The 27,822-nt window shown below is 50.8% G+C and overlaps 3 protein-coding genes and 1 non-coding gene across 6 annotated transcripts in view; 3 read left to right on the forward strand and 1 right to left on the reverse strand.

Annotated features, from left to right (window-relative positions):
* Positions 1–8,440, forward strand: part of SNRNP200 (small nuclear ribonucleoprotein U5 subunit 200) — a 32,706-nt gene extending 24,266 nt beyond the window's left edge. The window contains exons 35-45 of the mRNA XM_025868145.2: positions 424–532; positions 1,451–1,559; positions 2,063–2,252; positions 2,346–2,510; positions 2,736–2,857; positions 3,080–3,223; positions 3,327–3,503; positions 3,816–3,976; positions 4,094–4,175; positions 5,845–5,937; positions 6,040–8,440. Of these exons, the coding sequence (XP_025723930.1) occupies positions 424–532; positions 1,451–1,559; positions 2,063–2,252; positions 2,346–2,510; positions 2,736–2,857; positions 3,080–3,223; positions 3,327–3,503; positions 3,816–3,976; positions 4,094–4,175; positions 5,845–5,937; positions 6,040–6,183 (1,496 nt within the window). The 3' untranslated portion in view covers positions 6,184–8,440. The remainder of the gene's footprint in view (positions 1–423; positions 533–1,450; positions 1,560–2,062; positions 2,253–2,345; positions 2,511–2,735; positions 2,858–3,079; positions 3,224–3,326; positions 3,504–3,815; positions 3,977–4,093; positions 4,176–5,844; positions 5,938–6,039) is intronic.
* LOC112821359 (U4 spliceosomal RNA) lies at positions 7,064–7,207 on the forward strand. Its single transcript, XR_003207414.2, has one exon. It is a non-coding gene; the product is annotated as a U4 spliceosomal RNA (small nuclear RNA).
* Positions 8,441–13,841, reverse strand: CIAO1 (cytosolic iron-sulfur assembly component 1). The gene is made up of 7 exons (XM_025868146.2): positions 13,549–13,841; positions 12,843–12,991; positions 12,578–12,689; positions 12,386–12,474; positions 11,731–11,932; positions 10,996–11,083; positions 8,441–10,124 (listed from the first exon to the last, which is right to left on the reverse strand). Exons 1-7 carry the CDS (start codon positions 13,685–13,687, stop codon positions 9,884–9,886), a joined length of 1,020 nt encoding a protein of 339 aa, XP_025723931.1. The 5' UTR covers positions 13,688–13,841; the 3' UTR covers positions 8,441–9,883.
* Positions 13,842–14,012: 171 nt separating this feature from the next.
* On the forward strand, positions 14,013–26,420 carry TMEM127 (transmembrane protein 127). Of its 3 annotated transcripts, none has more exons than XM_025868147.2 (4): positions 14,013–14,169; positions 14,591–14,908; positions 23,026–23,190; positions 23,979–26,420. In XM_025868147.2, the coding sequence occupies exons 2-4, from the start codon at positions 14,665–14,667 to the stop codon at positions 24,284–24,286; spliced, it is 717 nt and encodes a 238-aa protein (XP_025723932.1). In that variant the 5' UTR covers positions 14,013–14,169; positions 14,591–14,664; the 3' UTR covers positions 24,287–26,420. The 3 variants fall into 3 exon arrangements, with proteins under 3 accessions (XP_025723932.1, XP_025723933.1, XP_073753447.1); XM_025868148.2 differs by having other exon boundaries at positions 14,020–14,169; positions 14,566–14,908; XM_073897346.1 differs by lacking the exon at positions 14,591–14,908 and having other exon boundaries at positions 14,021–14,169.
* Positions 26,421–27,822: the final 1,402 nt, after the last annotated feature.

Below are 27,822 nucleotides of genomic sequence, written 5' to 3' on the forward strand. Positions count from 1 at the left end.
GGAGCTGCTTCTGCCACAGTCAGTTACTGGCACTCTTTGATGCTCGAATCTATCCCTCACGGCTCAGTTCTGCTGCCGTGTACTGAGCCAGCCCATGACTGAGGTGGCGTTAGCTCTTTCCGATCAGCAAGGCCAGTCTGTCAGGCAGACGGCTAAGCCTAGCTTTCCCTGGGCTTGGGATTCTGTTCCAGGATTACCCCACTTCCTATAGCATAGTGTCCCGAGCAGGGCATCAGCAGCATGGAGCCACCTCTTATGGTATCGTGTTAGTCCTTAGTCATTATTAGGGCTCTTTCCCAGCAGGCTTTGCTGTGAGTTCTGAAATGTAGCACGAGATAAGCCCCTCCTGCCCTCCTCCTGCACAGGAGACAAATCCTCCCAGGGAGCCCTGCACTCAGTCGTCTTCTCCCCTCTGCCGCTCAGGGGCCATCCAGGTGGTGGTAGCTTCTCGGAGTCTCTGCTGGGGCATGAATGTGGCTGCTCACCTGGTGATCATCATGGACACCCAGTACTACAATGGCAAGATTCATGCGTGAGTCTCACTGTGCTCTGCGTTAATGGGAACCTTCCTCCTAAAATGAATGTAACATCTGCAGATCCAGAAATGAAGGAAACGTGTTAAGGGAGATGAACAGCCAGCTGAGATTCCCCCATAGCCAGGTGTCTGAGAGTTTTTAGTCTTAGGACCTACGCTCACTTTTGCTTCTGTGATTAGTCTGTCATATTTCAGCAAGTTGGAGAACCAGGAAAAGGTTTGGTTTTCTCAGAAAAAGCCTAACTGATTTCTTTCTTTTTTTAAGAATTTATTTATCTTTTTGAGAGAGAGAGCACGAGCAGGGGGAGCTGCAGGCAGAGGGAGAAGTAGGATCCCTGCGGAGCAGGGAGCCCGATGCGGGGCTCGATCCCGGGACCCTGGGATCATGACCCGAGCCGAAGGCAGACGCTTAACGACTGAGCCACCCAGGCGCCCCTTGAAGGATTTAATTCTTACTAATATTTTTTTCTCAAAATGTAGATTTTTTTTTTTTCTCCCTGAAATGAGTGTTACTTATGGCCTATCTTTAATGTCTGAAATTCCTTTTAGGTTTAGATTTAAGTCAGGTGACTTGCTAACTCATGAAATACGCAGTTGTTTGGGAAGCTTGACTTACATATTTGATCCTTTATTAGGGAGTTACTCGCTTTTGGCATTCGCTGGGTTTGTAGCTTTGGTTCAGGGACCCTGAGCAGCAAAGTCCCAACTCTTACACTTGAAAACTACAGTGATCTAGAGATAAACAAGTGACATTAGTACCTGAGCACAAGTAGTCCTAACCACAGGGGTTAGCTGTAATTTGCCACTGTCTCCCATGTTCGCATTTTATTCTTAGACATCGAGGGAGTCCGCGCCTCCTGACTGTGGTCTCTGTATCGATGCACCTTTGTCACCTTTCCTCTCTTCTGTCACCAGGTATGTGGATTACCCCATCTACGATGTGCTTCAGATGGTGGGGCATGCCAACCGCCCTTTGCAGGATGATGAGGGCCGCTGTGTTATCATGTGCCAGGGCTCCAAAAAGGTCAGTCCTGGCCTCGGGCACCCTCTTGAGATCCTGGGCCTCGGAGTAGAGTCTTTAATAGTTGTCTTTCCTTGTTTACATTCTTTTTATCAATTTCTGTTTCTTTTATTTTCCACATTGCTTTTGTAATAAGCCTCACATGGAATTTTGTAGCCCTCTGTTTTTGCTGCTACTGTTGACCCCATGTGTTGAGGTCCTTACCTTCTGGCTGGTTCTTCAGGTACTGTTAGGCCTGCGTGACCTTCTATATCCCTGTTCCCATTGTAAGAATAACCAGGGATGCTGATGGGAACAGGCATACACACCCAACATTCCACTTACACAGACACCCAGCATTCCAGGTGCAGACCCAGTTCACCTTGTCGGTACAGTGATTTCTTCCACTGTTTTATTAGCTGTGTCTCTTGCGCAAGGGCCATTCCCTGTTGACTTGTCCTTGGCCCTCCTTTGTGACCATGTTGTCATTGATTCTTTGTTACTATCTCTCCTTTTCCAATCCATAGGATTTCTTCAAAAAGTTCTTATATGAGCCATTGCCAGTAGAGTCCCATCTGGACCACTGTATGCACGACCACTTCAATGCTGAGATTGTCACCAAGACCATAGAGAACAAGCAGGACGCTGTGGACTACCTGACCTGGACCTTTCTGTACCGCCGCATGACCCAGAACCCCAATTACTACAATCTGCAGGGTCAGTGGACTCGGGTGCACAGTGTCCTTTTGTGGTTCTCCTAGCCCTTGCTGGCCATCTCCTAGTGACTCCTTGCTTTTCTCACCATCGCAGGCATCTCCCATCGTCACCTGTCTGACCACTTGTCTGAGCTCGTGGAGCAGACCCTGAGTGACTTGGAGCAGTCCAAGTGCATTAGCATTGAGGACGAGATGGATGTGGCACCCCTGAACCTGGGCATGATCGCTGCTTACTATTACATCAACTACACCACCATTGGTGAGGGGCCGGCAGGGAATGCTGTCTAGGGAGCCCAAGCTAAAGAAGTCTCTTGCAGGGGCCTGCAGCCCACTGGGATGAGCGAGCCCAGGCCTTCCAGTGCCCTGTGTGTGGGTCAGAGGGATGGATCGTAGGGTAGTGCAGGGGTAGGGTAGCCTAGGCAGTTAACTCTCCTCCCTCCTTCTTTTCTGACTCCTCCCCTTCCTCCTCCTCTTTGACTGTCAGAGCTCTTCAGCATGTCCCTGAATGCCAAGACCAAGGTGCGAGGGCTTATTGAGATCATCTCCAATGCGGCGGAGTATGAGAACATTCCCATCCGGCACCATGAAGATAACCTCCTGCGGCAGGTGAGGACATCTTGGGCTCAGGACAACCTCTTTGGAGTTGAAAGTTGGCCTCTGTGCCCAGAGCACATGGTGTCCTTGTCACCACAGGAAGACCCCAGCACATCACCCACACATCTCTGTTTTGAAGGGTTGTGAACGTAGGGCAGGTGGTCCTTTGGGCCCCAGAGCTGTTTTCAGGCAGGGCCACATGTTCGTCACCAGCTGTTTTTCTTTCCCCTCCAGTTGGCTCAGAAGGTCCCCCACAAGCTGAATAACCCGAAGTTCAATGACCCGCACGTCAAGACCAACCTGCTTCTGCAGGCTCACCTGTCCCGCATGCAGCTGAGCGCTGAGCTGCAGTCGGATACGGAGGAAATCCTCAGCAAGGTAGGTATGGGTGCCCGTATGGGGGTGGAGTGGAGGGGCCAGGGGTGGCCTATGAAGTAGCAGTTCCAAGCCTGCCTTCTCTTGCACTCCTACCCCTGTTCAGGCAATCCGGCTCATCCAGGCCTGTGTGGATGTCCTTTCCAGCAACGGGTGGCTTAGCCCTGCCCTGGCAGCGATGGAGCTGGCCCAGATGGTCACCCAAGCCATGTGGTCCAAGGACTCCTACCTGAAACAGTTGCCACACTTCACCTCAGAGCATATTAAACGGTGCACAGATAAGGTGAGCTGGGCCTGGACCTGGACGGTTGAGTGGCTGAGCCAAGTGTCCTGGGAGGTGGGGGCAGTTGAAGGGGCTGTTGGAGGTGAGTCACGGTAGGGGGTAGTTGGAGTTTCTCTGAGTGTCTCTGAGGGCGTTGCATACTGAGATACTAGAGAGCCTGATGGTTGCACAGTTGCAGGCTGTGTTCTTTCTGAAGCCATGTCTTTAGATGATCTGATAGCAGAGGAAGTAAAACTAGCAGCTGTTTGGAGCCAGGTTTCATTTGCTGTTAGTATGAGTTCTCCTTCCCTGACCTCCGAATCCCCCCTGCAGGGAGTGGAGAGCGTTTTTGACATCATGGAGATGGAAGATGAAGAACGAAACGCGCTGCTTCAGCTGTCTGACAGCCAGATCGCAGACGTGGCCCGCTTCTGCAACCGCTACCCGAACATCGAGCTTTCTTACGAGGTGGTGGATAAGGACGGCATCCGCAGGTGAGCCCGGGCCGGCCAGGTGCCCTGCCCCGGGGTCCCTGCTGGGCCCGGCGTGACGGCGCACTCCGGCCCCCCTGCCACGGTGCTGACGCGCTGCCCTGCTCTTCTCCCCCACAGTGGCGGGCCGGTGGTGGTGCTGGTGCAGCTGGAGCGTGAGGAGGAAGTCACGGGCCCCGTGATCGCGCCTCTCTTTCCGCAGGTGGGTCCGGTAGCAGGACAGCAATAAAAACCAGATAGGAAGCTTCCTGAAATTTCCTCCTGAAAGACAGTCTGATATAACTAAGATTTTGAAACAGTCAAAGGTTATCTCAAATGAACTCCCATTTTTAAGTAGCAGTATGAGGTTTCTTCTGGAGGCCTCATCCGTTGGCTAGTGTTCAGAGTTCAAGGGTACATTGTCACTGGGGGAGGGAAATTTAGGGTAATGACGAGACACAAGGCCAAGAATTAATATTGGAGCCATGGGTGGTTTTGTTGTTGTTGTTTTTGCTTGAAGACAATTCCGGTGACTGGTCATTGTGACAATACAGTATTGTCAATCTCTAGGATTGTTAAGATGAATTTTCTTTAAATGGCTCCAGGTTAGTTGGGCTTTTCTAGTTGGTATTTCTCTTCCTTTCTCACTGCCATTTAACTCTTTGTCCGGTTACTTGGTTCTTTACCACCAGAAAGAAAATCTGATCCCTTATGTTAGAGAATAATTGAAGACTGAAAGCAGAAACCAGATACACTGTAATGTTTCATTTTACAAACTAGTGGTTTAATAGGCTCTGGGGAAAGAGTGCTTTAAACTGGAATACTTGGACTTTCTGACAGGGGTGGTCTGCTTTGGATCCTGTCCACTGGCAGGCTCATGTCCAGTTCAGCATGTGTTGCTTATCTGGCATAGGTGCTTTTTATTTAAAAGGGTTTCTGAGGAACTCAGCTGCCAGGCCCCAAAGACTAGATCTCTAATAGTGGAATCTTGGCTTCATGGGCATGCACTGAATGTCAGGAGAAGGTATTTTGGAATAAATAAGGAAATGAGCCAGAACCAACAATGAGTTCATTACTTAAAAACGTTCATTTGAGATACCTTTTGATAGTTTCAAAATCTTAGTTATACCAAATTGTCTTTTAGGAGGAAGTTGTATTTTATTTCTTTTTTTTTTTTTTTTTAAGATTTTATGTATTTATTTGACAGAGAGAGAGACACAGCGAGAGAGGGAACACAAGCAGGGGGAGTGGGAGAGGGAGAAGCAGGCTTCCCACGGAGCAGGGAGCCCAATGCGGGGCTCGATCCCAGGACCCTGGGATCATGACCTGAGCCTAAGGCAGACGCTTAATGACTAAGCCACCTGGGCACCCCTTTATTTCGTTTTCTAAAAGATGTATTTTTTAAAAAGATTTTATTTATTTTGAGAGAGCGTGAACATGAGCGATGGGGAAGCGCAAAGGGAGAGGGAGAAGCAAACTTCCCCGCTGAGCAGGGTGTCCAGTGCGGGACTTGATCCCAGGACCCCAGGATCATGACCCGAGCTGAAGGCAGACACTTAACCGACTCAGCCACCCAGGTGCCCTTATTTATGTATTTTAGAGAGAACACGTATGCTGGCAGGGGAGGGGCAGAGGGAGAGAGAATCTCAGGTAGACTCCCTGCTGAGTGAGGAGCCCAACGGACATGAGTCTCGATCCCAGGACCCTGAGATCATGACCTGAGCTGCAATTAAGAGTTGGCCACTTAACTGACTGAGCAGCCCAGGCACCTCCAGGAGGAAATTTTAGAAAGCTTTCTATCTGGTTTTTGTTTCCTACTTTTATAACCATTATCATGGTCTCATGGCCATCACTTTCTACATGCTGAAATTCTTGGCTTTTGGTCACTGCAGAAACGTGAAGAGGGCTGGTGGGTGGTGATCGGCGATGCCAAGTCCAATAGCCTCATCTCCATCAAGAGGCTGACCCTGCAGCAGAAGGCCAAGGTGAGTGAACACTGGCCCCAGGACTTGTTCTGAGATGGGGTCAGGGTGAGAATTCTTCCTCTTATGTCCGTGCTCACCCTGACTTCTGCCTGCTTTCTCTAGGTGAAGCTTGACTTTGTGGCCCCAGCCACTGGTGCCCACAATTACACCCTGTATTTCATGAGTGATGCTTACATGGGATGTGACCAGGAATACAAATTCAGTGTGGACGTGAAGGAAGCAGAGACAGACAGTGACTCAGACTGAGTCCAGAGGCACTTACTCTTACAAACAGGAGAGAAGAATTGCACCTGAATCAGGAACATGTACAGTTACATGGGGACCAGGTCTGTTGGTGTGAGATCTGGCCAGTCAGTGCAGGTGCTGTCCTAGCCCCCTTCTGCTACTAGGCCCTCTTACTGCCTTGCTGTCTAGACTTTGGATCCAGTGTCTGCAGGTGTCCTGTAAGCTGTCAAGCATAAACTATGTACAGCATTTTTAGGCATGTTCTGTGTAGTTCCTTTTGTCAAACAGTCTCATAAAATAACTTGGAAAAACCATTTGTCTTTGTAGTGTTTCCAAATTAGTTTCTTTTCTCTACCTAAGGCCCTTGGCCAAAAACATTTGGTTTTTTAGCCACTAAACTTGCTTATAATGAATACTTACAATGAATACTTCTAGAGAACAAGGCTGCTCTTTAGTTGGGCTGTCACCTGCAGCCTTTCCAGTCAGTGTAGAGGAGGGAACAAGGTTAGATAGCTGTCAAATAGGAGCGCCTGGGTGGCTCAGTTGTTAAGCGTCTGCCTTCGGCTCAGGTCATGATCCCAGATCCTGGGATCGAGCCCCACATCGGGCTCCCTGCTTGGCGGGGAGCCTGCTTCTCCCTCTCCCACTCCCCCCTGCTTGTGTTCCCTCTCTCGGGGTGTCTCTGTCAAATAAATAAATAAAATCTTTAAAAAACAAAAAAAGATAGCTGTCAGATTTATGCCCTTGTCTCCACCTCTCTTGTTACCCAGATATCAGCACTGTTAAACTAACACTGAGCTCGAGTCTCTCAGGATCTGCAGTGTCCCCTCCCATAAGGAGGCAGTACCGGAAAGGGGATTAAAATGCATGAGGTGGGTGTGGCCCAGTCTTGGTAAACCAGTTCTTGGCTCAGTGGCAGCAGTATTGTAGCCCGTGAGGTTTATCCAAGGAGCGATTATTGCTGATTGAAAACTCTTCCCAATTCTGTGATCTAGATTTACAAAATTTCCTCTTCAAATTCTTGCCTTTTGTTATTTAGGAATAAATGGGCATAAAATTGGGAGATGATTTTCAAGCATTTCTCTAGGTCAGCAGTTTTCAAGTAATGGGATCTTAGGACCCCTTTTACACGACAAAAAATTAAGAACCCCAAATATATTTTATCATCTTGGTTATATCTATTGATGTTTACTATCCTAAGGAGTAAAAACAATGCATTTAAAAATTTTTTTTAAAGATTTTATTTAGGGACGCCTGGGTGGCTCAGTCAGTTAAGCGTCTACCTTCGGCTCAGGTCATGATCCTAGGGTCCTGGGATCGAGTCCCGCGTCGGGCTCCCTGCTTGGCGGGGAGCCTGCTTCTTCCTCTGCCTCTCTGTCTCTCATGAATAAATAAAGTCTTTAAAAATAAATAAATAAAAAAAGATTTTATTTAGTTGAGAGAGCACAAGCAGGGGGAGCAGAAGAGGGAGAAGCAGGCTTCCCCACAGGCAGGAAGCCCAACTCGGGGCTCGATCCCAGGACCCTGGGACCATGACCTGAGCCGAAGGCAGATGCCCAACCAACTGAGCTACCCAGGTGCCCCCAGAAAAGGGTTTTTAAAGCCTTTTCGGGTGATTAGCTATTTGATATTACACTGAGACTCCACAAGTGATAGTTTTTTTAAAGGCAATGCGGAATCTGAAACCCCATCAAATAAGCTTCAGTTAAAACTGCTGGTCTGGTGCCTGGGTGGTGCAGTCACTTAGGCATCTGACTTGGTTTCAGCTCAGGTCGTGATCAGGGTCATGAGATAGAGCTCCACATTGGGCTCTGCTTGAGATTCTCTCCCTCTGTCCCTTCCACTCATGCTCTCTAAAATCTTAAAAAACCCACTGGTCTTACACTTTTTACAACTTTATTTGAAAAAGAGAGCACAAGCAGGGGGAGTGGCAGGCAGAGGGAGAAGCAGGCTCACGGCTGAACAGGGAGCCCGATGTGGGGCTCGATCCCAGAACCCTGGGATCATGACCCGAGCAGAAGGCAGATGTTTAACCTACTGAGTCACCCAGGTATCTTCCCCCCCCCTTTAAAGATTTTTATTTGGTCTTACCCTTTTAATAAATTTCTTAACCGTGAATGAAAGATTTTATATCATGCATCAGTCATTTGGAAAATGTTGGTTCACTGATTTAGGCCTATCTTCCAAATCTGTTGATACCACCAATCTCATCAGAAAAGTCTAAGCAAAGGGAAGATGTCAAGCTCATGGTGGCAATAAAAGTTTTCGAAAATTCTAATTTTTGCTTGAGAGCTTTATTTTTTCATTGGCAACACTACGAGTTTCCCTTGAAGTGAAAGGCTCACTCCATCCATCTCCCAGAAAACGTCTGCCAGATAAGCTGAGTCTAAGTAACGTTAATTTGCTAGTGTTTTCAAGACGGGGCCACGACAGTTCAACTTGCATGACGGCTTCTCGTCCAGTCTTGGTTGCGCGGGGGGCGGAAGGGCTTTCTCCTGCTTCCCACTGTCTGCGTGTTAGCTCTTCTCAGAGGTCAGGATTTAACAGCTTGTAATTGGTTCTATCCAGGACATTTCTAAGCGAGGTGAGGGCAAGGCAGTGGAGACTGACCAGTAGTATGGGGTGCCACTGCTTTGACTCCTGCCACAGCTGACCACGCAGGTCCCCCAAGAGGCTCTTGGGACCACACTCTGAGAGCCACTGCGCTAGGCACCGCCTCAGCTGTCTTTTCAAAATCTAAGGTGGTGATTTGTGTGGTATAAAAAATCAGGTGAAGGCTGTAGCTTTGGGGATGGTCCAAGTCAAAACCCATTTGGAAGCGACTTCCAGAAGACAATTTGAATGAGATCAAAGTGATAGCTTAAGGAGTGATTCTCTACCTTTTTTCATTATCATGCCCCTAGTGAGCCGTATTAGATGTCTTTTTGCTATCTGCCCATACTATGAAAATTTAATACTGGCGGTTCATTAGAGAGCCACAAATTACGGTCTCAAGATTTTTTTGCCCCTACCCAAGAACTGATTTTCAGCCCCACTGAGAATGTATGGCCTATAGCCAGTAATAACTCCCTCTTAGGCTTCACACCCTTCCCCATTTATTTTTCAGCATTTCCAGTTGCCACCACAGCATGACGGCACAGAAGATACACAAGTTTCTAAGTTTCATAGTGTTTCACTGTGCAGAAGCATGTCTTACTTTAAGCCAGTCTACATTAAAAAATTTCCTTCAATACTGATTGAATGTCTTAAATGTAAGAATTTACCCAGAGATCAGGAAGGCAGGACCTACTTCTAAAAAGGACTCACCATGGAATTCTTTTAAGTTGTGAATGTCCTTATGAAATAGGACTTGGGACTCAGATGACCTATTTCTAGAAAGCTTCCTATTTCTGAAAAGCCTAAGATGTACCCCTTCTACACAGAGATATATGGTGACTATAAGTACTATATTCACCCCTCAAAATTGAACACTGTGCCCGCAGGCAAGCAAAATCTGTGGCATAACCACAACGCACTGATGTTCTGTAGCTCTTTACCAAGGGCCCCATGTCAGAGGAGGGGAAGAGTGAGTGGTTCTGTGGCTCCGCACTTCTACCCAAGTCTGAATGGAAGAGAGCCAAGTTAGACGAAGGTAAGGATGCTCCTTCCAGGTTCCCTTGGGGCTGGGAAAGTCTTAGGACGTTTTCTGGGAAACCATGATTCTGTCCAAAGTCAAGGTGGCTCAGATGCCTTCTGGTCGCTGATACTTCCAGAAGGCCACCTCCCCGTCATCACTGCAGGAGGCCAGAAGCCCCTGCTCCTTAGGGTTCCAGGCCACACAGTTGACATCCTGGGAATGGGCCTGAGGCAAGTGGGCTGTCAGAGAGAAGGTGGGCTGCTGTGGATCTGAGCTGGGATCCTCCTCAAACACACGGATGGCATCATCCCCACAAGCTGTAGCCAGGGCCCCTGTCAGCTGACACCTGGGAGGAACATGTGCATCAGTGAGTATGCAGGCGGCTCCTCCCTCCCCAACCTGGCAAATTAGGCAAAAGAGATCAGTTCTACAGTCCTTGGGCAGCTCTTCCCAAACTGCAGGCCTCAGCTCAAAGTCTATCATTGACAAGCTTCCCTAACACACAGCCACAAACATCACCCCCTAATTCTTCAAGGGCTGCCATCTAGGTTAGGTTTCCCCAGGCAACCCAAAAACCCCCAAGATTCTGAACTGCACTTTTCTCACTTAGCATAAGCAGCTTCCCTTATTGCAAGTCATTCTCAACTATTTCTTTAAACAGTAATAGGCCGCTGAATTTTACCATACTTCCCCTAAGGCCACTTTTGTCATTCCCAAACGTTTGCTAATATAAGTAAAGCTTAGATGCACATCAACTATTTTCGTTGTTTAGGATTATTTCCTACGGACAGGTTCCTAGGACTGCCCTCTGATCACTCTCCTATATGAATGGTATGGCTTTTCCAGACTCCATAAGGGTAGAGTCAATATTACCAAACCATAAAAACTGCACCCATGAATCCAATTTCAATATTTCTGGATGTATGAGGCTGTGTGACACCCCCCCCCCCCCTTCCCCAACACAAGGCTGGTGCTGCCCTCACAGCCTGTGATCTTAAAGTAGGTACAGGCCTGGGTCTGTAAGTCTGTTTCCTGCTCCTGTGAACCTCAGGCCAGCTGGCCATAGGCCAGCACGGTAGACAGTCTGCCTGATCGGAAGAAATGAGGGTGGCTTCCTCTCTATGTCCATGTACTCCCAAAGGTGGTAGAGAGAATCACGGGGTTTTGTCTTCTCTAAAATCTCTCCAAATGGGTGGGTGTGGGGATGGAGGTCTTACCAAGCAACGTCGTAAATGGTCCTGGAGTGGAAGCCTGACAAAGTGCAGATACATTTCCAGCTGGGGTCAGAGCCGCTGCATGCCACCCCTGCACAACAGACTTCTCTTGAGCCTCAGACATGTCTGTGTCCTGGGCACCTCAGGGGAGGAGCTCCTCAACTGCCCTCCCTCACCCCCACCTTCAATCATGAGGCCTCATTTTGTTCCTCTGTCCCCATCCACAGTGATCTGCCTTACATACTGTGGCTACACAGGGATTTTTACAACAGAATTGAGAAGGAAAGGTCCTGTTCTTTAAAAACTTTTTGCTGCAGACTATGTCTGACTAGTTAGCTTGCCTTTTAAGGCCACCAACCAACCCAACCAGCCACCCGACCCACCTTATTACTCCCCAAATCCTTTACACCCTATGCGCCATCTAAAGGAATCATGGTTCCTGGCGTAAATCTAGGCTTTTGCACCTTCAGTGCCTTTGCTCATGCTGTTCTCTTTTCACCCAGAAGTCTCTTCTGTTAAATTCTTCTTGTGTTAAAACCCTACACACACTTTCAAGTTCGGATGAAATGGCTCTTCTTCCACACAGCCTTCCCTGATTCTCCAGCACTCGCTGGGGAGCCCTCTCATGGCACATCTCCCTTTCTACTCCAATCTGCTGTGATTCATCTATGTGTCTTAGGCCCTTAGTAGACTGCAAACCTCATGAGAGGAGTCTCCTTTAGCTGATTGGCCCCTCACCTTGCTCGTTGTCCGGTGGATACTGTCGCCAGATACGCACAGTACGGTCATCACTGCAAGATGCCAAGCGCTGGCCACTGGGGTCAAAGGCTAAGCTCCACACAGTGGATTCATGGCCTTCGAGGGTGGCACAGCACACCCAGTCATCCTCCTCCTCCCGGTAGAGCTTCACTGTGTCATCATAGCTTGCAGAGGCTAACAGCTGGGGGGGAGGGGGGCGAAACACAGCCCTTGTCTGTATGGCTCAGGATGTGCCAATAGTTCCAATACCTCTCCCAGCTAGGACAGTCCCAGCGATCTGTCTCTATAAAGGGATTAATAATGTCTTTTGGTGGGCGCCTGGGTGGCTCAGTTGGTTAAGCAACTGCCTTCGGCTCAGGTCATGATCCTGGAGTCCCAGGATTGAGTCCCGCATCGGGCTCCCTGCTCAGCAGGGGGTCTGCTTCTCCCTCAGACCCTCCCCCGTCTCATGCTCTCTCTATCTCATTCTCTCTCTCAAATAAATAAATAAAATCTTTAAAAAAAAAATAATGTCTTTTGGTCACAGATAGAGATCCCCATAAAAGTCAGGCTGAGGCTGAAGAGCAGAGGAAGACTGGGTACAACCCTCCACACCAAAATTCCTTCCCACCAAGAAATTTCACCTCACTCTTACCTCCTGGCTTGGGTGCCAAACCACATGCTTGACATCCTGTGTATGAGAGTTGAGGACACTGACACATTCATACTCATCTTCTTCATCAACTGTGGGAAGGAAAAAGAAAGGAGCCCACGAGCTATGTCAGGGACACAGAGGGGGATGTCTGTTCTCCGGCTCCCCACTGCATCTGGAAGGATCCAGACTCACCTTCCCAGACCCACACACTCTTATCTCGGCTGCAGGTGGCAAGGAGGTTGCCAGAAGGGGCCCAGGCCACTGACTTGACCTCATTTTCATGGCCCTCCAGAGTAGTTACACACTGTGAAAAGGGAAGAGGAACAAGAATTAAGCAACTAAGATCCCTGGTGTTCTTTTCATAGGTACAGCTGACCTAGCCCAGGTTGGCTCAAGTTCCTGAACCAGCCCTGGGGAGCAAAAAGGCAACAATCCTGCTCCCATCCAGCCTGGTTACCTCAAAGTCATCCTGGTTCTTTTTCCAAATGCAAGTGGTAGCATCGAAACTGGCAGAGGCCAGGTAATTGCCACAGGGAGACCAGGCCACCTTCCGCACAGTGCGCTGGTGGCCTTCAGAAAGGACAGATTTGCAGATCCAGCTGTCACCTAAAAGCAAAGGACAGGCCAAGCTCTGGAGCTGGGTGCACAAGGTGCAGAAGCACTATCAATGCCGTTGGATAATGGGGATTAGTACCGGAGCCAAGCTGGAGCCAAGCTGGGCTTAATCGGTGTATTTATCAACATGCTTTCGGAAAGCTCTACTTCCTCTAAAGACATCCTTCTAAAACAAATCTGAGGAGTCACCTTCCTGATTTAAAACTGTCAATGGCTCCCAAATGCCCTCAGGATAAAATTTAAACTTCACATTGGGTCGCAAATTACTCTGCAGGCTACATTCCTACCACCCTTCTCTCCTTTTCCGGTCTCCTCCAGCCTATTGACGTTTTTGCTTCCAATACTTGCCGAATCCTTCGCCCAAAAAGTCGTTCCCAGAGTGGATAACGTCTAACTTGAAGGTGGCTTCTCCCTCCTTCCCCCTGGCCTGTAACCTCATTCCCGGGCGGCTTGCCCCAAAGGCTGCGCACTCCCTTGAGCCCGGCACCCACGCTACGCGCACGCTGAACCCTCGGCAGCAAGGGTCGTGCAGCGCGGCTGGGCCTGACCTTCCGTGCCCCAGATGCGGACTCTACGGTCACCACCGCACGACGCCAGCAGGGTTCCCGCGGGGTTCCAGGCCAAGAACCAGCAACGGGAGTCAGGGTGTGCCGGGACGCGACCCAGCAGCACCAGCGAGTCCTTCATGGCGGCCCAGAGCAGGGTTGTGGAGGAGGTGGACAGAGGCGGCAGCGCCGACCGCGAGTCCACCGTGCAAACCCCGACGAAGCCCACTCTGGCCTCCGAAGGCCGTCGGATCCCGCCGCTTCCGCCCGAGGGCCCGGGTCGCCCTGGGAACTGAAGTGCCCGCTGCTGCGGCCGTGCTGCCCTCTGGGAGTTGTAGTCAGTTTACCCTCCCTGGCAGCAAGCACTGTGGGGCGGCCTCGGACTACCAGTCCCGTGAGGCCCTGCGCAGGGAGCCGGCGGCGCGCCCAGGCTGTGACGCGCGAGGGGGACGGGGCGGGGTGCCGGAGGAGGCGGAGGCAGAGGTGGAGGAAGCCGGAAGTGGATAGGGCCCGGGTCGGTCCGGGCGTTGCGGGTTTAGGGCCTGGGATCGCTCTGCCCCAGGCAGCTGCGGAGCCCGTGACGGAACGGAGCGGCGCCATACCGGCCCTGAGGCCTGCTGACCGGTGAGGAACAGGGGTCGGTGTGGGGGAGGGTCCTTTCTAGTTACAGATCGCACCCCAGAACACTGTTCCCAGTCCCGAATTCCCGATCCCCGCGGCCCAGTCTGGTCCTGGACCCCTCCGCACTCTCTCGCCGAGACTCTGGAGCCGGGTGTCTCTCGCATCGGTAGCCGATACTGGCGCTCCCACTCCGGTCTGCCCAGATCCTGGCCGGCTCGCAGCCCTCTCTGGGTCCCTGTTCCGCACCTCCGCAGAGCCCTTCCAGGGACCCCCGTCCCCGCCCCCTCCCCCCCCGACTCCCTGCAGCCCTCCTGTCTGTGCTTGGCCCCAGGTCCCACCCCCTATTCTCCGGTGTGGGCCCTGACAGCGCTGTGTCGGCCTTCCCTTCTGTGAACCCAGCGCCTTGCTCTCCTCCCCGGGACAGGCAGGCTCAGCGCGCCCTGCGGAGGTCCGCGGCGACCAGCAGCGACCTCGGAGCGACGGCGGGCGGCCCCGGGCATGTACGCCCCCGGAGGCGCAGGGCTGCCCGGCGGGCGCCGGCGGAGGAGCCCGGGAGGCAGCGCTCTGCCCAAGCAGCCAGAGCGTAGCCTGGCCTCGGCTCTGCCGGGTGCCCTGTCCATCACGGCGCTGTGCACTGCCCTCGCGGAGCCTGCCTGGCTGCACATCCACGGTGGCACCTGTTCCCGCCAGGAGTTGGGGGTCTCCGACGTGCTGGGCTACGTGCACCCGGACCTGCTGAAAGGTGAGGGCGCTGCGCGCCGGCCCTCCTCTTTCTGAGCGATAGAGCCTCCTTGGCTGAGAGCGGAATGTGGTGCGGGCTGGACAGAGATAGCCAGGGGCAGGCCCTTGGCTTGAAGGAAACAACCCCATTCCTGCCTGGTGTTCATGCCCACCAGGTGGCTCTGTTTGGGGTCTGGCCTCTCATTAATTCTGATGTTATTCAGCCAGGCACCTACTTCTCACGCCATGGTAATCTGGACTGCTGCTATTTTCGGATTCTGCCGGAGGAAGGGCGCTGTATATGGAGAACAGATAAGGGTGCTGCTAGGCATCACAATTAGCTGCCCCCTTCCACGGAACCCATGGGATATAGGAAGGTTTCTTTAGGGCAGCCTGTTGAAGGGAGGAATAGGAACTTTTCATGTGGCTAGATTTTATATTTTGGAGTTCTGCTATAATTGGGTTTTTGCTAGAGAAAAAGGGAGTCTATGGCATTTTCGATAACCAGAAGCCAGTTTCATTGCCACTCAGTAAAACAATTGGAATTTGACTCTTGGAACCTTTACAAGTGGTCTTGACTGTGGTAAGGTTGCTTTGTTCGTCATCCTGCTTCCTAGCCAGGCAGGCAGAGCAAAGGAGAAAGGGACTGTTCTCTTTACTGGGCAGAGGGGGCCAGTATGGAGGTGGGAGTGGGAGTGTGGGGCTGTTCCAGGGAGCCCCATTGGTCATCCTGCCCAGCCCTGTCTCCAGTAATGAGAGGAAAGGCTGTGTGGTGTGAGGGCAGGACTGCACGTGCCTGGCTTCTACCCCAAAAATGGTCAGAGGACCCCAAGGAGCCTTTAGTAACAGCACAGTTTGTCACCCCCAAGGTCTTTTGAGACATTTATGAAGGTCTTTATATTTTCTCCCTGGACCACCTCTGGGCTGTGATGCATTCCAGATGTTTACTGCCGAATGTATCAGAAGCGTTAGGTATCTTCACATTGCCTCTTTAAGGATTCAGGCACTGGGATTTGGGGAAAAGGTCAAAGTCCTTTCTGTGCTTTGGATTATATACCACTTCTGCATGCCTGGTCTGAAAAACCCTAAGCTTGTAGCCTAATGTTGTCTTTCTCTAAGAGTTCTCTTGCTGTTTTGCATCTCTCTTTGAGTTTTTAAGGCTCTAGGATAGTTTTGTAGAGAACAGGATGGGAGTGTCTAGTTTATTTCCAGATTTCACCATGATGATGGCCTTTGCTGGTTTGGCTCATTAAGATCCAAGTTATACACGCGATGATGGAGGCCTTGTGACATGCAGCTTTTGTCTGCCTGTGGCTGGTGGCAGAAAGGCCATCAAGCTTGTGTGGAGTCTGGATGGTTTTCCCTCAGCACGTTGCCTTGTTTGGAGCATAGCTGCTGCCTTTCCACCACCCCATCCGGGTCTTTGCCCTGGATCCCCTGCTGTTACAGTGTTTCAAGAACGTGGTATCACCTACAAACCGGGAGAGAGTTTATGGTGCTTCTCCCTTTCAAATCATTCCTGGGAGGCTCACAAAATTCGTGTGTTGGAGGGACAGGCACTCTGATCCCATGTTCTTATTTCGGAGGTCCAGGAAGCTGTGGCTCGGAGAAGCGAAGTGATCTCTCCAGGGCCACAGAGCTGGGGGCATAGCTGAGGCTACCCACATCTGTTGACTCCAATGTAAAATGATGCTGTCTCATCTGCTTTTAACCTTTGCTTTACTTCAGTGTCATAGAGAATGATTTCATGAGTATTCCACTTTGGAGTGCATCCTTGTCAAAGGCATTTGAAAAATAAAAATAAATTCTTCATGCAGGTTCTCCTTTGTTTATGTATATATTTGCCCTTTTTAAGAACTTTTTTAAGCCAGATTTTGTTTTTTATAAAGCATGTTGCCTTAATCTTTACATTACATTTACTCATGTGTTTAGGGATCTTAACCCATGGATAGGTTTTTTTGTGTGTGTTTTTTTTAAAGATTTTATTTATTTGAAGGGGGGAGGGGCAGAGGGAGAGGGACAAGCAGACTTCGCACTGACACGGTGCTCGGGCCCACGGCCTGAGGTCATGACCTGATCCAAAGCCAAGAGTCAGACGCTCAACTGACTAAGCCACCCAGGCGCCCCAGTTCATGGGTAGTGTCAACCTGCTTTTCTGTGGCCATCTTCTTGGCTATGGCAAGCTGGGAACACACTGGTGTCCATTAATAAGAGAGGTGACAGACTATCACAAAACTATCACAAACTGTCACAGAAGAAGGCAAGGAATTAGGAGGTCTCCGATCGCTTCTCTTCTTCCTTTACTCTGTACCTGTTGGGTTTTTGCTACCCAGTGGGCCTTTAGACACAGGCTGTTCTGTGTGACTCTGTTGATCCTTAGGGCCTCACCCACGTCCTAACATGGAAGCCTGGGATATTCTCTATCTCGGGAGGGAGCAGAGCTTCGGGGGACAGATCTGATGGCAATAGATGCTACCAGAGGGAAAACAGACCTTATGAAGTCTCTGCAGGTGAAGGGGGTGGGCAGGGCTGGCAGGCCTTGGAGCAGTGCCTTCCATTGTGGGCCAGGCATTGAGTGCCAGGCATTGTGCTAATAAGCACACTCCATGTCTGGCTTTAGTTTCTCCTGAATATCTTTACTTGGTAGGTGCTGTCCCCACCTCTGCTTCACAAAGGTCACAGGCTCAGGGAGGTCAGGTACCACGGGCTTGGAGGCACAGCTGGTGTGCGGGGTGGGGACCCCACTCTTACCATCGCACCTTAGCGCACTCTAGGTTTCTTTTTCCTTCTGTCAGAGCTGTCCAAGGCTTAGTATTTCCCCATCCTAGTGGAGTTTTTCTCACAAGCCCAGCCAAAGCTGTGCTTCTTAGCCCTCATTGCCTCAATATTCTGGCTCAAGTTGGTGAGCCTCAGGCAAAGCCGCTCACCCTCCTGCTGTCATATGCTGAGCCCCAGGAGGCTTTAGCAAATTCTGGCTCACAAGATTTGGTCCTGAATTCTTCCGCTCTCCAGGGGGTGCCTGCTTCTCACACAGCTCCTCACCCCAGGCCCAGGTCCAGAGATATGCTCAGACTGCTAGTGGCCCCAAGCAAGGGGGGGGGGGCAGATAATCGTTCCTTCTGAGCCCCAGTCCCTCTCTGTCAAGTGTGGCCAGCAAAGGGAAGCATCTTTGGAGAATGAGGAAGTTTTGGTTTTGAAGTCAATGAATCACAGTTGACAACAAGCCACTGGAAATGCAAGGCCCTTTCAGGAAGGGCCAGTGTGCCTGCTGGGTGGTGACTATTGCCGCTGACGCTTCAAACGCCTGCCCGGCCCGGCCTGTCCCCAGAGGCAGCTCTCCTAGGGGCTGGTATCTGGGCTGATACCCAGCCAGGCACTAGAGGGCCCTGTTGGAGTCCTGTGTCAGAAACCTGTCTGGAAGGCAAAAAGTCACAGTGGGCTAGGCAGGTGGGATGGATGAGCGCTGAGAAGGATTTGGGCCATGGGGAAGGGTCTCTAACTCACAGGGACTCCAGTGAGGAGCAAAGGGAGGGAAGATGAGACAGAAGAGGGGAACTGCCCAGAAGCCACTTTACTCTTCCTGCCTGCAGCCTGTTTGGGTCAGCGGGGGGTGAGAGCAGTGGGCCAGTAGACAGGAAGAGCCAGCCAGGGCCTTCAAAACAAATCCAGCCCAGTGACTCACCAGTGACCTTGGGCAAAGTCAGTTCCTTGGGATCCTATTACACAGCAGCTGCCGTCTTCCCTGGTGACTGGAGGGGATAGTCAGCAATAATTACCAAAATAAACAGCACAACTGGAGAATAGGATGTGTGCTCTGTCTTACCAGAGTGTAGTACACTGCACCACTTGTCTGCACTTAAAATTAGGACCGTGCCCTGTGTGCCATTTCTTTCCACAAATAAAATAATACATACATAACAGTTGGGGATTTTGTTTCCCTTTAGCAGCCCTCGAGGTGGGGGATATTCGTTGCTCTCCCTGCGATACTGATGTCTGGCAGGGGGAAGAGAGAAATAGACATTGAGATCCTGACCCTAGGAGAGTCAGAGCTGGGTTCTGAGCGTGTCTGGGATAACTCTGCCTGGCTTCTCTGTGTGCTCTGAGACCCTCTGATGAGAGGCTGCCTGGGATGTGAGGCAGACCCCTGGGGTATCTACAAGCATCACTCCAAGGGAAGTTTATATTTGGCTTCCCCACCAAGCCTGAGGGTTCACTCACAGCTTTGGAGTGGAGAAAGGCAGTCATGTTGAAACAAAACCCATTTGAATTTTGGGTCAAAAGCTCCATCTCTGTACCACATCATCACTCTGGTGGGGCACACTCTTAGTCTGGCTTTAATGGGCTCTTTCCCTGGCCCACACTGGCTGATGTGTGCAGACGAAGTACCGGCGGCAGGAGGACAGGCACACCAGGGATGATGCAGCTGTGGTCCAGCTGTACCAGCCCCGTGCCAAGGGAGTGGGCTAGTGGCAGGCAGTATGGGCTCATTCCTGGCGTGGTGTGAGTTGACTATCAGCACAGCCCCCTGTGTACGGGGAGCAGGTGTTAACAGCTTTCATTTGCTGGATGAGAGAGCAGGGCAGTTAAGTGACTTGCTCAAGGTAACATAGTTTGTGGTCCGTCTAGGATTTGTTGCCAAGTCCGGTGCCTTTCTGGTGTCCCCACTGCTTCTAAGAGCCAGATTCTGATGGCTGCAGAAGCCTAGACCATGCCACACAGGTTTTGCCCAGTAATTCCCAGTGTAAGCACTTTTCATGGCTTAATGATCCAAACCTTTCTTGCCTAGAAGAGGTTTCATGCTTCCAGCCCCTTAGTGAGCTCAGCAGCTGCTGGCTCTGAGGATGACTCTGACAGCATTCATATTAACTTTTGACCCTTCATTCAAATACAGCTGTTTAGGATTTGATTGATTATATCCATCAGGGAAAAATGAAACAGCGAACTCTGGTGCTTGGTGATTCCGAGCATCATGATGCAAGGGAGCCTGATGCGGGTTTGGCGTCTTAACTCTGCTTTGTGACCTGGCGGAAGTCACTTAACCTCCTGGACCCTCTGAGTCCTCATCTGAGCTGTGTGATGAATCCCCCAGAGTGGAGTGAGACTTAACTAAAATAACATTTTTTTTTTTTAAGTAGGCTCCACGCCCAGTGTGGGGCTTGACCTCACGACCCTGAAATCAAGAATCACACACTGTACTGACTAAGCCAGCCAGGCGCCCCAACTGAAATAACATTTGACCTATCTGTGTGCACAGGCTATTCCTGGAGGGGTACACCAGAAAGGACCAACAATGTTTGTCTCCTGGGAGGGGCAGTTGGACATTTGGAAAGGGAGGAATATCCTCCCTGAAGCTTTTTATCATGTGCAAGTTTTCCTTATTGAAATAAGTGTATTATGAAACATAAGACACAGGAGTATATATAATTAATGTACATTTTTAAGGATGGTAATGAACATCCTGTACTCCCTCTGCAGCTGAAGAAAGTGTCTGAAGCCCTACTGTATTACTTTTGTCCATTAAAACTAATTGTTGGGGTGCCTGGGAGGTGCAGTGGGTTTGCCTCCTATTCTTGGTTTTGGCTCAGGTTGTGATCTCAGGGTCCTGAGATTGGCCCCACATCGGGCTCCACGCTCAGTACAGAGTCTGCTTGGGACTCTCTCCCTCTGCCCCTCCCCCCGATGCATGCGCACTCTCTCTCTCATAAATAAATAAATCTTTGGGGGGAAAAAGGTAATTGTTAAAATTTAGTTGATTTTTAAGAACCACAATTAAAGCACCAGAGTAGCTGGCCACATTAAGTAACACTGCTGGAATCAGAACACAACCTGCTGCAACGCAGAGTGATGTAAGCCCTTACACCGCTCCCAAGTTATTCTTGGATGCGCTACAACACTCGTCCTGCCCCGTCCCTGCTACATGCCATGTGGAGCCCAAGATGAACTATCTCGGAGACCTTTAACAATATACAGATAAAGGCACAAAACCATGTCTGCCTCCAGGGGCTTTTCTTTCAGTGAGGCACGTGGGTTTCTAGACTCCTTCAGGCCAGCTGTCTTAGGCTCTGCAGGGCTGGGTTAAGTGAAGGCTGGCCCTGGTTGCTGGCAGAGCTAACGCGCAGGCGAGCCTCTTGGCCACGGACGATTTCCCAGGCTGGATGACTGGGCCCAAAACAGATGGTTAGCTGACAAGAGAGTGACAGATCGTTCTGGGGCAGCTTCATGGATGACCTGCAGCCAGATCAAGGCATATGAGTCCTGTGTGGGCTCAGCCAACATCTGCCTGGTGAATTATGAGCCTGAGGCAGGAATGCATGCCGTCACAAAGCCCCAGAGTCTCTTGATACCTGGTCTGGTTCTTCAGTATGGGAGGCCAGACTCTGTCCAAGACCCAGTGATGTCAGTGTCCGTTGGTTTGAGTCTGCTTTGTGGGGTTCAGGTCCTGTCTCTAGGTTCTTGGACTTTTCTTCAACAAGTCTACTTTCTTCTAGGTCCAGGATCAGTGTTTCTTGGAACGCAGGGCTTGGCCCACCTGCATGGGAATTACCATGGACTGCTTGCTAAAATCTAGATTCCTAGGCCCTGCTTCAGGCCAAGAGCTCAGAATCTGCGGGGCCTGGAAACATGCTCTCAGCCAGCACCCCTGTGATTTTCATGCCCACTAGAGTGATGACCATGATCCCAGAGCCTCTCAACCTGAGATCAGGACTCAGGAAAGGAGCCTATAGTCTAAGTATTGCCAGCCCTTTCCAAATTTTCCTAAATCAGTTGACAACCCATGGCCTAAATGAAAGAAGAACTTGCCCATGGCTGGACTAGAGAAGAGTGGAAGTTAAGTCCCATTTCTCATTATCAAAGCTTAAAATGGTTTCTTTTTGAATCAGCCTTTATCCTGTGTGTTTCTGGGAGTGCTAGTAGTTTACATAGATATAAAACGGGACCGATAGTATTGTCTAGGTGAATTTTCTTTTAAAAAAGAAGAAGGTGGGGATACCTGGGTGGCTCAGTTGTTGGGCATCTGCCTTCAGCTTGGGTCATGATCCTGGGGTCCTGGGATTGAGCCCCGCATCAGGCTCCCTGCTCAACGGGAGGCCTGCTTCTCCCTCTCCCACTCCCCCGGCTTGTGTTCCCTCTCTCGCTGTGTCTGTCTCTGTCAAATCAATAAAATCTTTAAAAAAAAGAAGAAGGTGTTAAAAGTCTTAGAAGTTCACTCTATGTGTCTGGAGGACGGTTATCATCCTGGGACCTCCCTTCTTCTTGACTCTGGGGATACTGAATGTTGGGTCACCTGTTTGAACATCTTCCTTTTTCTTGGTTCACTCCCTCATTGTGGTAGAGCATGCACCCCTCAATGGCGTCACCCTCACTTTAGAAGGTATTGGGGGCTGTCAGTTTCTGGTCTGTCAGGCTTTTGTGGTGTAATCTAGTCACTTAGCTTTTCCCACTTTTGGCTTATACTTGGACTTATCTAGTCCATTGAGTCCGTTCTAAGTAGGTCCAACTCCTTTTAATTTCTAATTTCCAGAATTTTATTTTGACCCTTTTCTCTTTGTGTGGGTTTATGCCTTAATTTCTTTTTCCTTTTGTTTTAGTAGGGTGCAGGGAGGGAGAGCAGAAATAAATGTGAAAGTCTAGTCTACCATCTTTCAGAATTTATTCAGCACTTTTAATTATGTGTTCCTCTAAACTGCTTCAGCTTCTTTCTGAACAAGGGACTGAATGAGTGACTGGATAGATAATCAGCATTAATCAGCCTCTGTGGCTATCTCAGATCAGAAGTCCATGGGCTTTTCCTGCCAGCCTAAAGCACGCTTTAGCAGAGTGGGCTAACATGCCAGGCTAATGGTCAGGGTCTTTACATATGGTTAGCAGAGGGTGGAGAGTATAAGGAAGTGGAGCCCTGCACTTAGGGTGATTTTGTTGGAAAGGGAAGAAGGACTCAAAGCACATGGGAACCTGTCTGCGGTTTGTCTCCTCTGCAGGCCAGCTGGGAGCAGGAGCTGAGACTGCGCCCCCCAGTACTCTCCTGGTTCCCCAGGACTGTGGTGGAGGGGGACCAGCTCTTCCCGGTGGGCCCGGCGGGAGGACTTCCTGCACCAGGGTGTCACTTGGGGCCCTGAAGATTTGGTTCTCCCCCTACAGATTTCTGTATGAATCCCCAGACAGTACTGCTCCTGCGGGTCATCGCTGCCTTCTGCTTCCTGGGCATCCTGTGTAGTCTCTCTGCGTTCCTCCTAGATGTCTTTGGGCCTAAGCATCCAGCTCTGAAGATCACCCGTCGCTATGCCTTTGCCCACATCCTTACCGGTAAGTGTGGGCCTGCTCGCCTTGGGGAAGGAACTGCCACAGGGCGGAGGCATCCTGTCTGCAGTTGCAGGTGGGGACGAAGGGGCTTCTGTGAGCGGACACCATTCCAAATGCTCATTTCAGCTCTAGCCTTTCACAAAGCAATGGACTGTGATAGCAGCTTGCTTCTTTCATTTGCACGTATGCCTGCCAGGACCACAAACCCACTCAACCCAGCTGTAGAGGGGGAATATTGTTAGTATTCCACAAGAAATCTCAGTGCTCTCTAAGAACTGCAGCTGAAGCTCAGCTGGGCTTATGGGGCCCAGAACGAGCAGGGAAGGAACCACGGTGTCTCACTGTGCCTCCCCCTGGAATACATGGTCTCATTGGATTCTCTCCTTCCTGCTTGTCTGCACACCACCTTTCTCTGCTTAGATGCAGCTTCTCCTCTCACTCATGACTGGGCTGGTGTGTTGATTTGACTTGTGGTGGTGCCAACTCCAGCTCCCAAACTGCATGACCTGGTCTGTCCCTTTCAAGCACCCAGGGACTTCTAGCAGCTTGGCATCCCAATTCCAAATTCTTGAGACAGAGAGACTCTGGCCCAAAAGGAGTCAGGCATCTGGCCCTAGCCCCTGCGCCTGCCCGAGAATCCCATGGAGAAGAGAGCTCCCCATCACAATGTCTGGGGCCAGGCAGATTCTCTGAGAATGGGGTTTGGGGAGAGAGGCTCAGTTGGTTCTTTAAGCATCCTGGCTGCAAGGTGCCTACTAACTCCCCTTCTCTGCTCTCTCTCTGTCCCCCAGTCCTGCAGTGTGCCACCGTCATCGGCTTTTCCTACTGGGCTTCTGAACTCATCCTGGCCCAGCAGCAGCAACATAAGAAGTACCATGGTTCCCAGGTCTATGTCACCTTCGCTGTTAGTTTCTACCTGGTGGCAGGAGCTGGTGGAGCCTCAATCCTGGCCACAGCAGCCAACCTCCTGCGCCACTACCCCACGGAGGAGGAGGAGCAGGCCCTGGAGCTGCTCTCTGAGATGGAGGAGAACGAGCCCTACCCGGCGGAGTATGAGGTCATCAACCAATTCCAGCCGCCCCCGGCCTACACACCCTAATGGCAGCCCAGGGCTTTCTTCTGCAGCAGCCCCTCCCCACTCTGCAGCGCCTCTCACACCCAGAGGAGCTCCTCTCCCCAGCAGGCCTCACTGGTAGGATCCTGACCATTTCACCAAACCTTCCCAGGAGAGACTCTGCCTTTAGGGTTGTTCATGTATCCCTGCTCTCGAAACCTGGGATTCACTGATTTTATATAATGCACTGTTTCCCCCTCTTGTCACCTTCCTGTCCCTTCGCGGTCACTAGTCATTACCAACCAGGGATGGCCATACAAATTTTCTCCCTTCATGGACCATAGCTTTGAGACTGGGACTTTCCCTGGGGAGCTGCTGACGATGGGCATTCCCAGGTAGAAGTGTCAGCAGGTCCAAAGGGAAAGGGGACTGGACCCTGTAGGCTCACTTCATAACAGTCAGTGTTGTCCCACTGCTCTAGCCCTGGACTGATCCCCACCCCCCATTCCTACTTGGAGTGCCGCAGCTCCGGGCCGCCCGCTCCATGGAATTCTCTGCACTTTAGTCTTTGGACTTCCCATCATGTGTGTTCTGGTTTTACGGGAAGAAGGAATTGCTGTCGGGAAGCAGAGCGGTGCTCTCCCCGCCCTGCCCTTGCTTGGGTGGCTGGAGCCCAGGCAGGGAGAGTAGCAGCTGGTATGGGCCTGAGGCGCCCTGGTGCCCATAAAGGATCAGATGGAGGCGGGGAGCAAGTCTCCCTAGCCCCTTCACCTCTTAAAATGTGAGTGGTTTTAAAAGGAAAAAGCAAAACCAACCAACAGCAACAATACTCTTTTTAAACTAGTGACAAGACTGTTGTCATTTTTTCAGACATGTAGCCCGTTCCTTTTGGCTCAGCAGTGTTTTGGGCCATAGCTCCCCCCACCCCAGGCAGCTCCTCCCCAAATCTCTCCCAGCAGAATGCAGCCTCTTCCCTTGCTCCCTCCCCAACAGGGACCCGGCTCCCTGGGCCCTTCCTGTGGAACCCAGAGCCCTGTCGGTCGGCCCCGAGGGGCCGAGGATGGTGGCCTGGCTGGCTGGCCAGCGTGGTGCTCCTCAGGACGGTGGCACTGAGATGTAACCTGGCCTCGGTGCAGGAACAGGAACCACAGCAGGGCAGGAAACCCGCCACTCTCCACACAGGAACTGCAACCAGTGGGGTCCCATTGTGTGAGATGTCAGAACCACCCTGTCAGACCAGCAGACCTGGCTATGTCCCTCAGGCTCAGTGTGTCCCCTAGACTGTGACTTGGGGCAACATCTTGCTGCATGCCCCTCTTCTCTCCTCCAGTGTACTCTGGTCTTGCAGTGCGCTACTGGCTCTTCTTCGCCCAGCCATCACTCTGACCACCCCATTTGCCACACATGGCTCTGGGTCTGGCTGAATACTCAGCCCTGAGATCTGGGGCACAAAGTGGGAGAAACTTGAGAGACCTTCAGTGTGGATCCAGATGGCCAAGCTTCTTTGGAATCGGTGTCCAATGCTGAGCTGAAAAGCAGATTGGATCCCAGTTTCCTTTCACAGGCCAAAATAGGCAGAGCAAGACTGGAGAATGGGTACCACTGTTGAATTGTGGCTAGAAGGGGACTGTTTTGTCCCTCGTCCTTCTTCAGCTAGTCTGCCTGGGGATGTCTGGACAGATGCCTGTGTGGGAGGTGAAGACCATGTCTGTGCACGAGTGAGCGGCTGCCTGGAGTTCACTGTGATGCCAAAGTGTGTCCCAGGGTGACTCTCACACTCTTCCAGACTCTTCTCTTAGGCAAGAAAGACTGCAGTATGATACCTGAGCACAAAGCCAAGGAGCTAAATTAAGTCTTATGTCTGAGTTTGCCTTTGGCAGATCTCCAGGCTGTGGCCAGCTCTCTCTGACCATGGGTATCTAAGCAGACAGACCAAGAGAGCGGGCACCAAACACGCATGCCAAAGTGACCAGTCATCTCATGAGGACCCAGACGTTCCACGTGATTCAGAACCCACTTTTTATTAGCTCCCCATACCTCTGGCCTTTCTCTTTTTCCCTGCCATCCTGACACTGATAGTTTGTCATATAAACTCCCCTGGTTGTTTTTTTTTTTCTAGAAAAAAAAAAAAGCAAAACAAAACAAAAAAACAAATTACAAATAAGAATGTAAATGCCAATGGCTCCCTGTCATTTTTCTGTCACAATCTCCCTGATTTGGTTTGTTCCCTTCCTCTTAGAGAAGCAGGAGAAATTGATAAAGTGTGTAATTTAAAAAAAAAGGGGAGGGACTTGCATGTGGTTACTCCATGCAAGGCATTTTCATCTCTAAGACCCTCCTAATCCCGACAACTTCTATACTACTTCCAGGAGCAGTAGATGCCTCCAGCCCAAGTCCCTGACTTCAAACCCTGAGCTCCTCTCTGGAGCTCCTAGTTAGCTGCGGAAGAGAAAGCTGCTCCTGAACTCCAGCCATTGTGTGGGAAGAAACAGACTTCTTCAGAGCTAGGACTTGCAGAAGGAGCTGCATTTTCTTTTGAAACCACAGGGAATGATTACTTACAGGGAGAGGCATGTGAGTGGAGACAGTTCCAGGAATGTAACTTGTGGAAGAGCTCTTTAGTGTCCGTGCCTCTCATGGTTACCCACTTTCCCTTCCTTTAGCCAACACACTGGGCCCTGAGTGGATATCACGGTAGAAGAGTTTCAGGCTCCCTTTGAGGAGCAGCCCATTCAGGGGCTCTTTTTTTATTCTTTTGGAAGAGTATACATCTTTCTTGAGAGCTAGGAATGTGTTCTCTCTCATTTCATTTCAGTCATTTACAAATGGCGCCTTGTGTTGTATACAAGGCACCGTTAGGCCCCATGAGAAGAAACGTGATGACCAGCGGCCCTGTCTCCAAGGATTTTATATTCTTAGTTCAGGAGATGGACTTGTTCACAAAAAGGCAGTGAAGTAAGTGGTCTAATGGACAGTTGGGGAAAGTGCTGTACCAAGAGGGGAGGCTGGTTGTGACCTGAGCGATTACGAAAGGCTTTGTGGAGGAGGAAGCTTAAGCCAGGCTTGCAGTGAGGGTTTGGAGGTAGGGTGTGGGGAACTCCCACTGAGGGAAGAGCAAGAGCAGAAGCACAACTGGAGGCCAGGCTGTGGTGAGAGAAGTGGTTAGCTGAGAGGGGCTCATGTAAGGCACCATAAGCAGTGGGGAATCCTGGACGGGTTTTGAGGAGAAAGGAGGGACCCAGGTGACAGCGTGGAGGAAGCTCAGCCTCATACTGAGTGGAAGAGTCTGAGGGTATGGGAAACGGGAAGTGGTGTGGGGCCTGGGAGCTGGCAGAAGGGGAAGAAGGGAGCAGTCTCGGCCCCAGGGCCTGGCGTCTCACGGCATGGGAGGCAGAGCCGGCAGGGCGGGCCTAGAGGGGCTCACAGATGAGAAGATGCAGGATGTGAAGGGCAGCAAGGAGAGAACCTTGGGGAACCGAGGAAGAGGTGGTTGCATCTTGGGGAAGAGCAGTTTTCTTAAAATAAAAATAACTAGAGAATCTTCAGCTGACATCTCACCCACAGATGTCCACTCCATCAGC

This window comes from Callorhinus ursinus, unplaced genomic scaffold, assembly GCF_003265705.2.
Source record: "Callorhinus ursinus isolate GAN/ISIS: 27379988/994484 unplaced genomic scaffold, GSC_fseal_2.0 scaffold10, whole genome shotgun sequence".
In the NCBI taxonomy this organism is placed as follows: domain Eukaryota; kingdom Metazoa; phylum Chordata; class Mammalia; order Carnivora; family Otariidae; genus Callorhinus; species Callorhinus ursinus.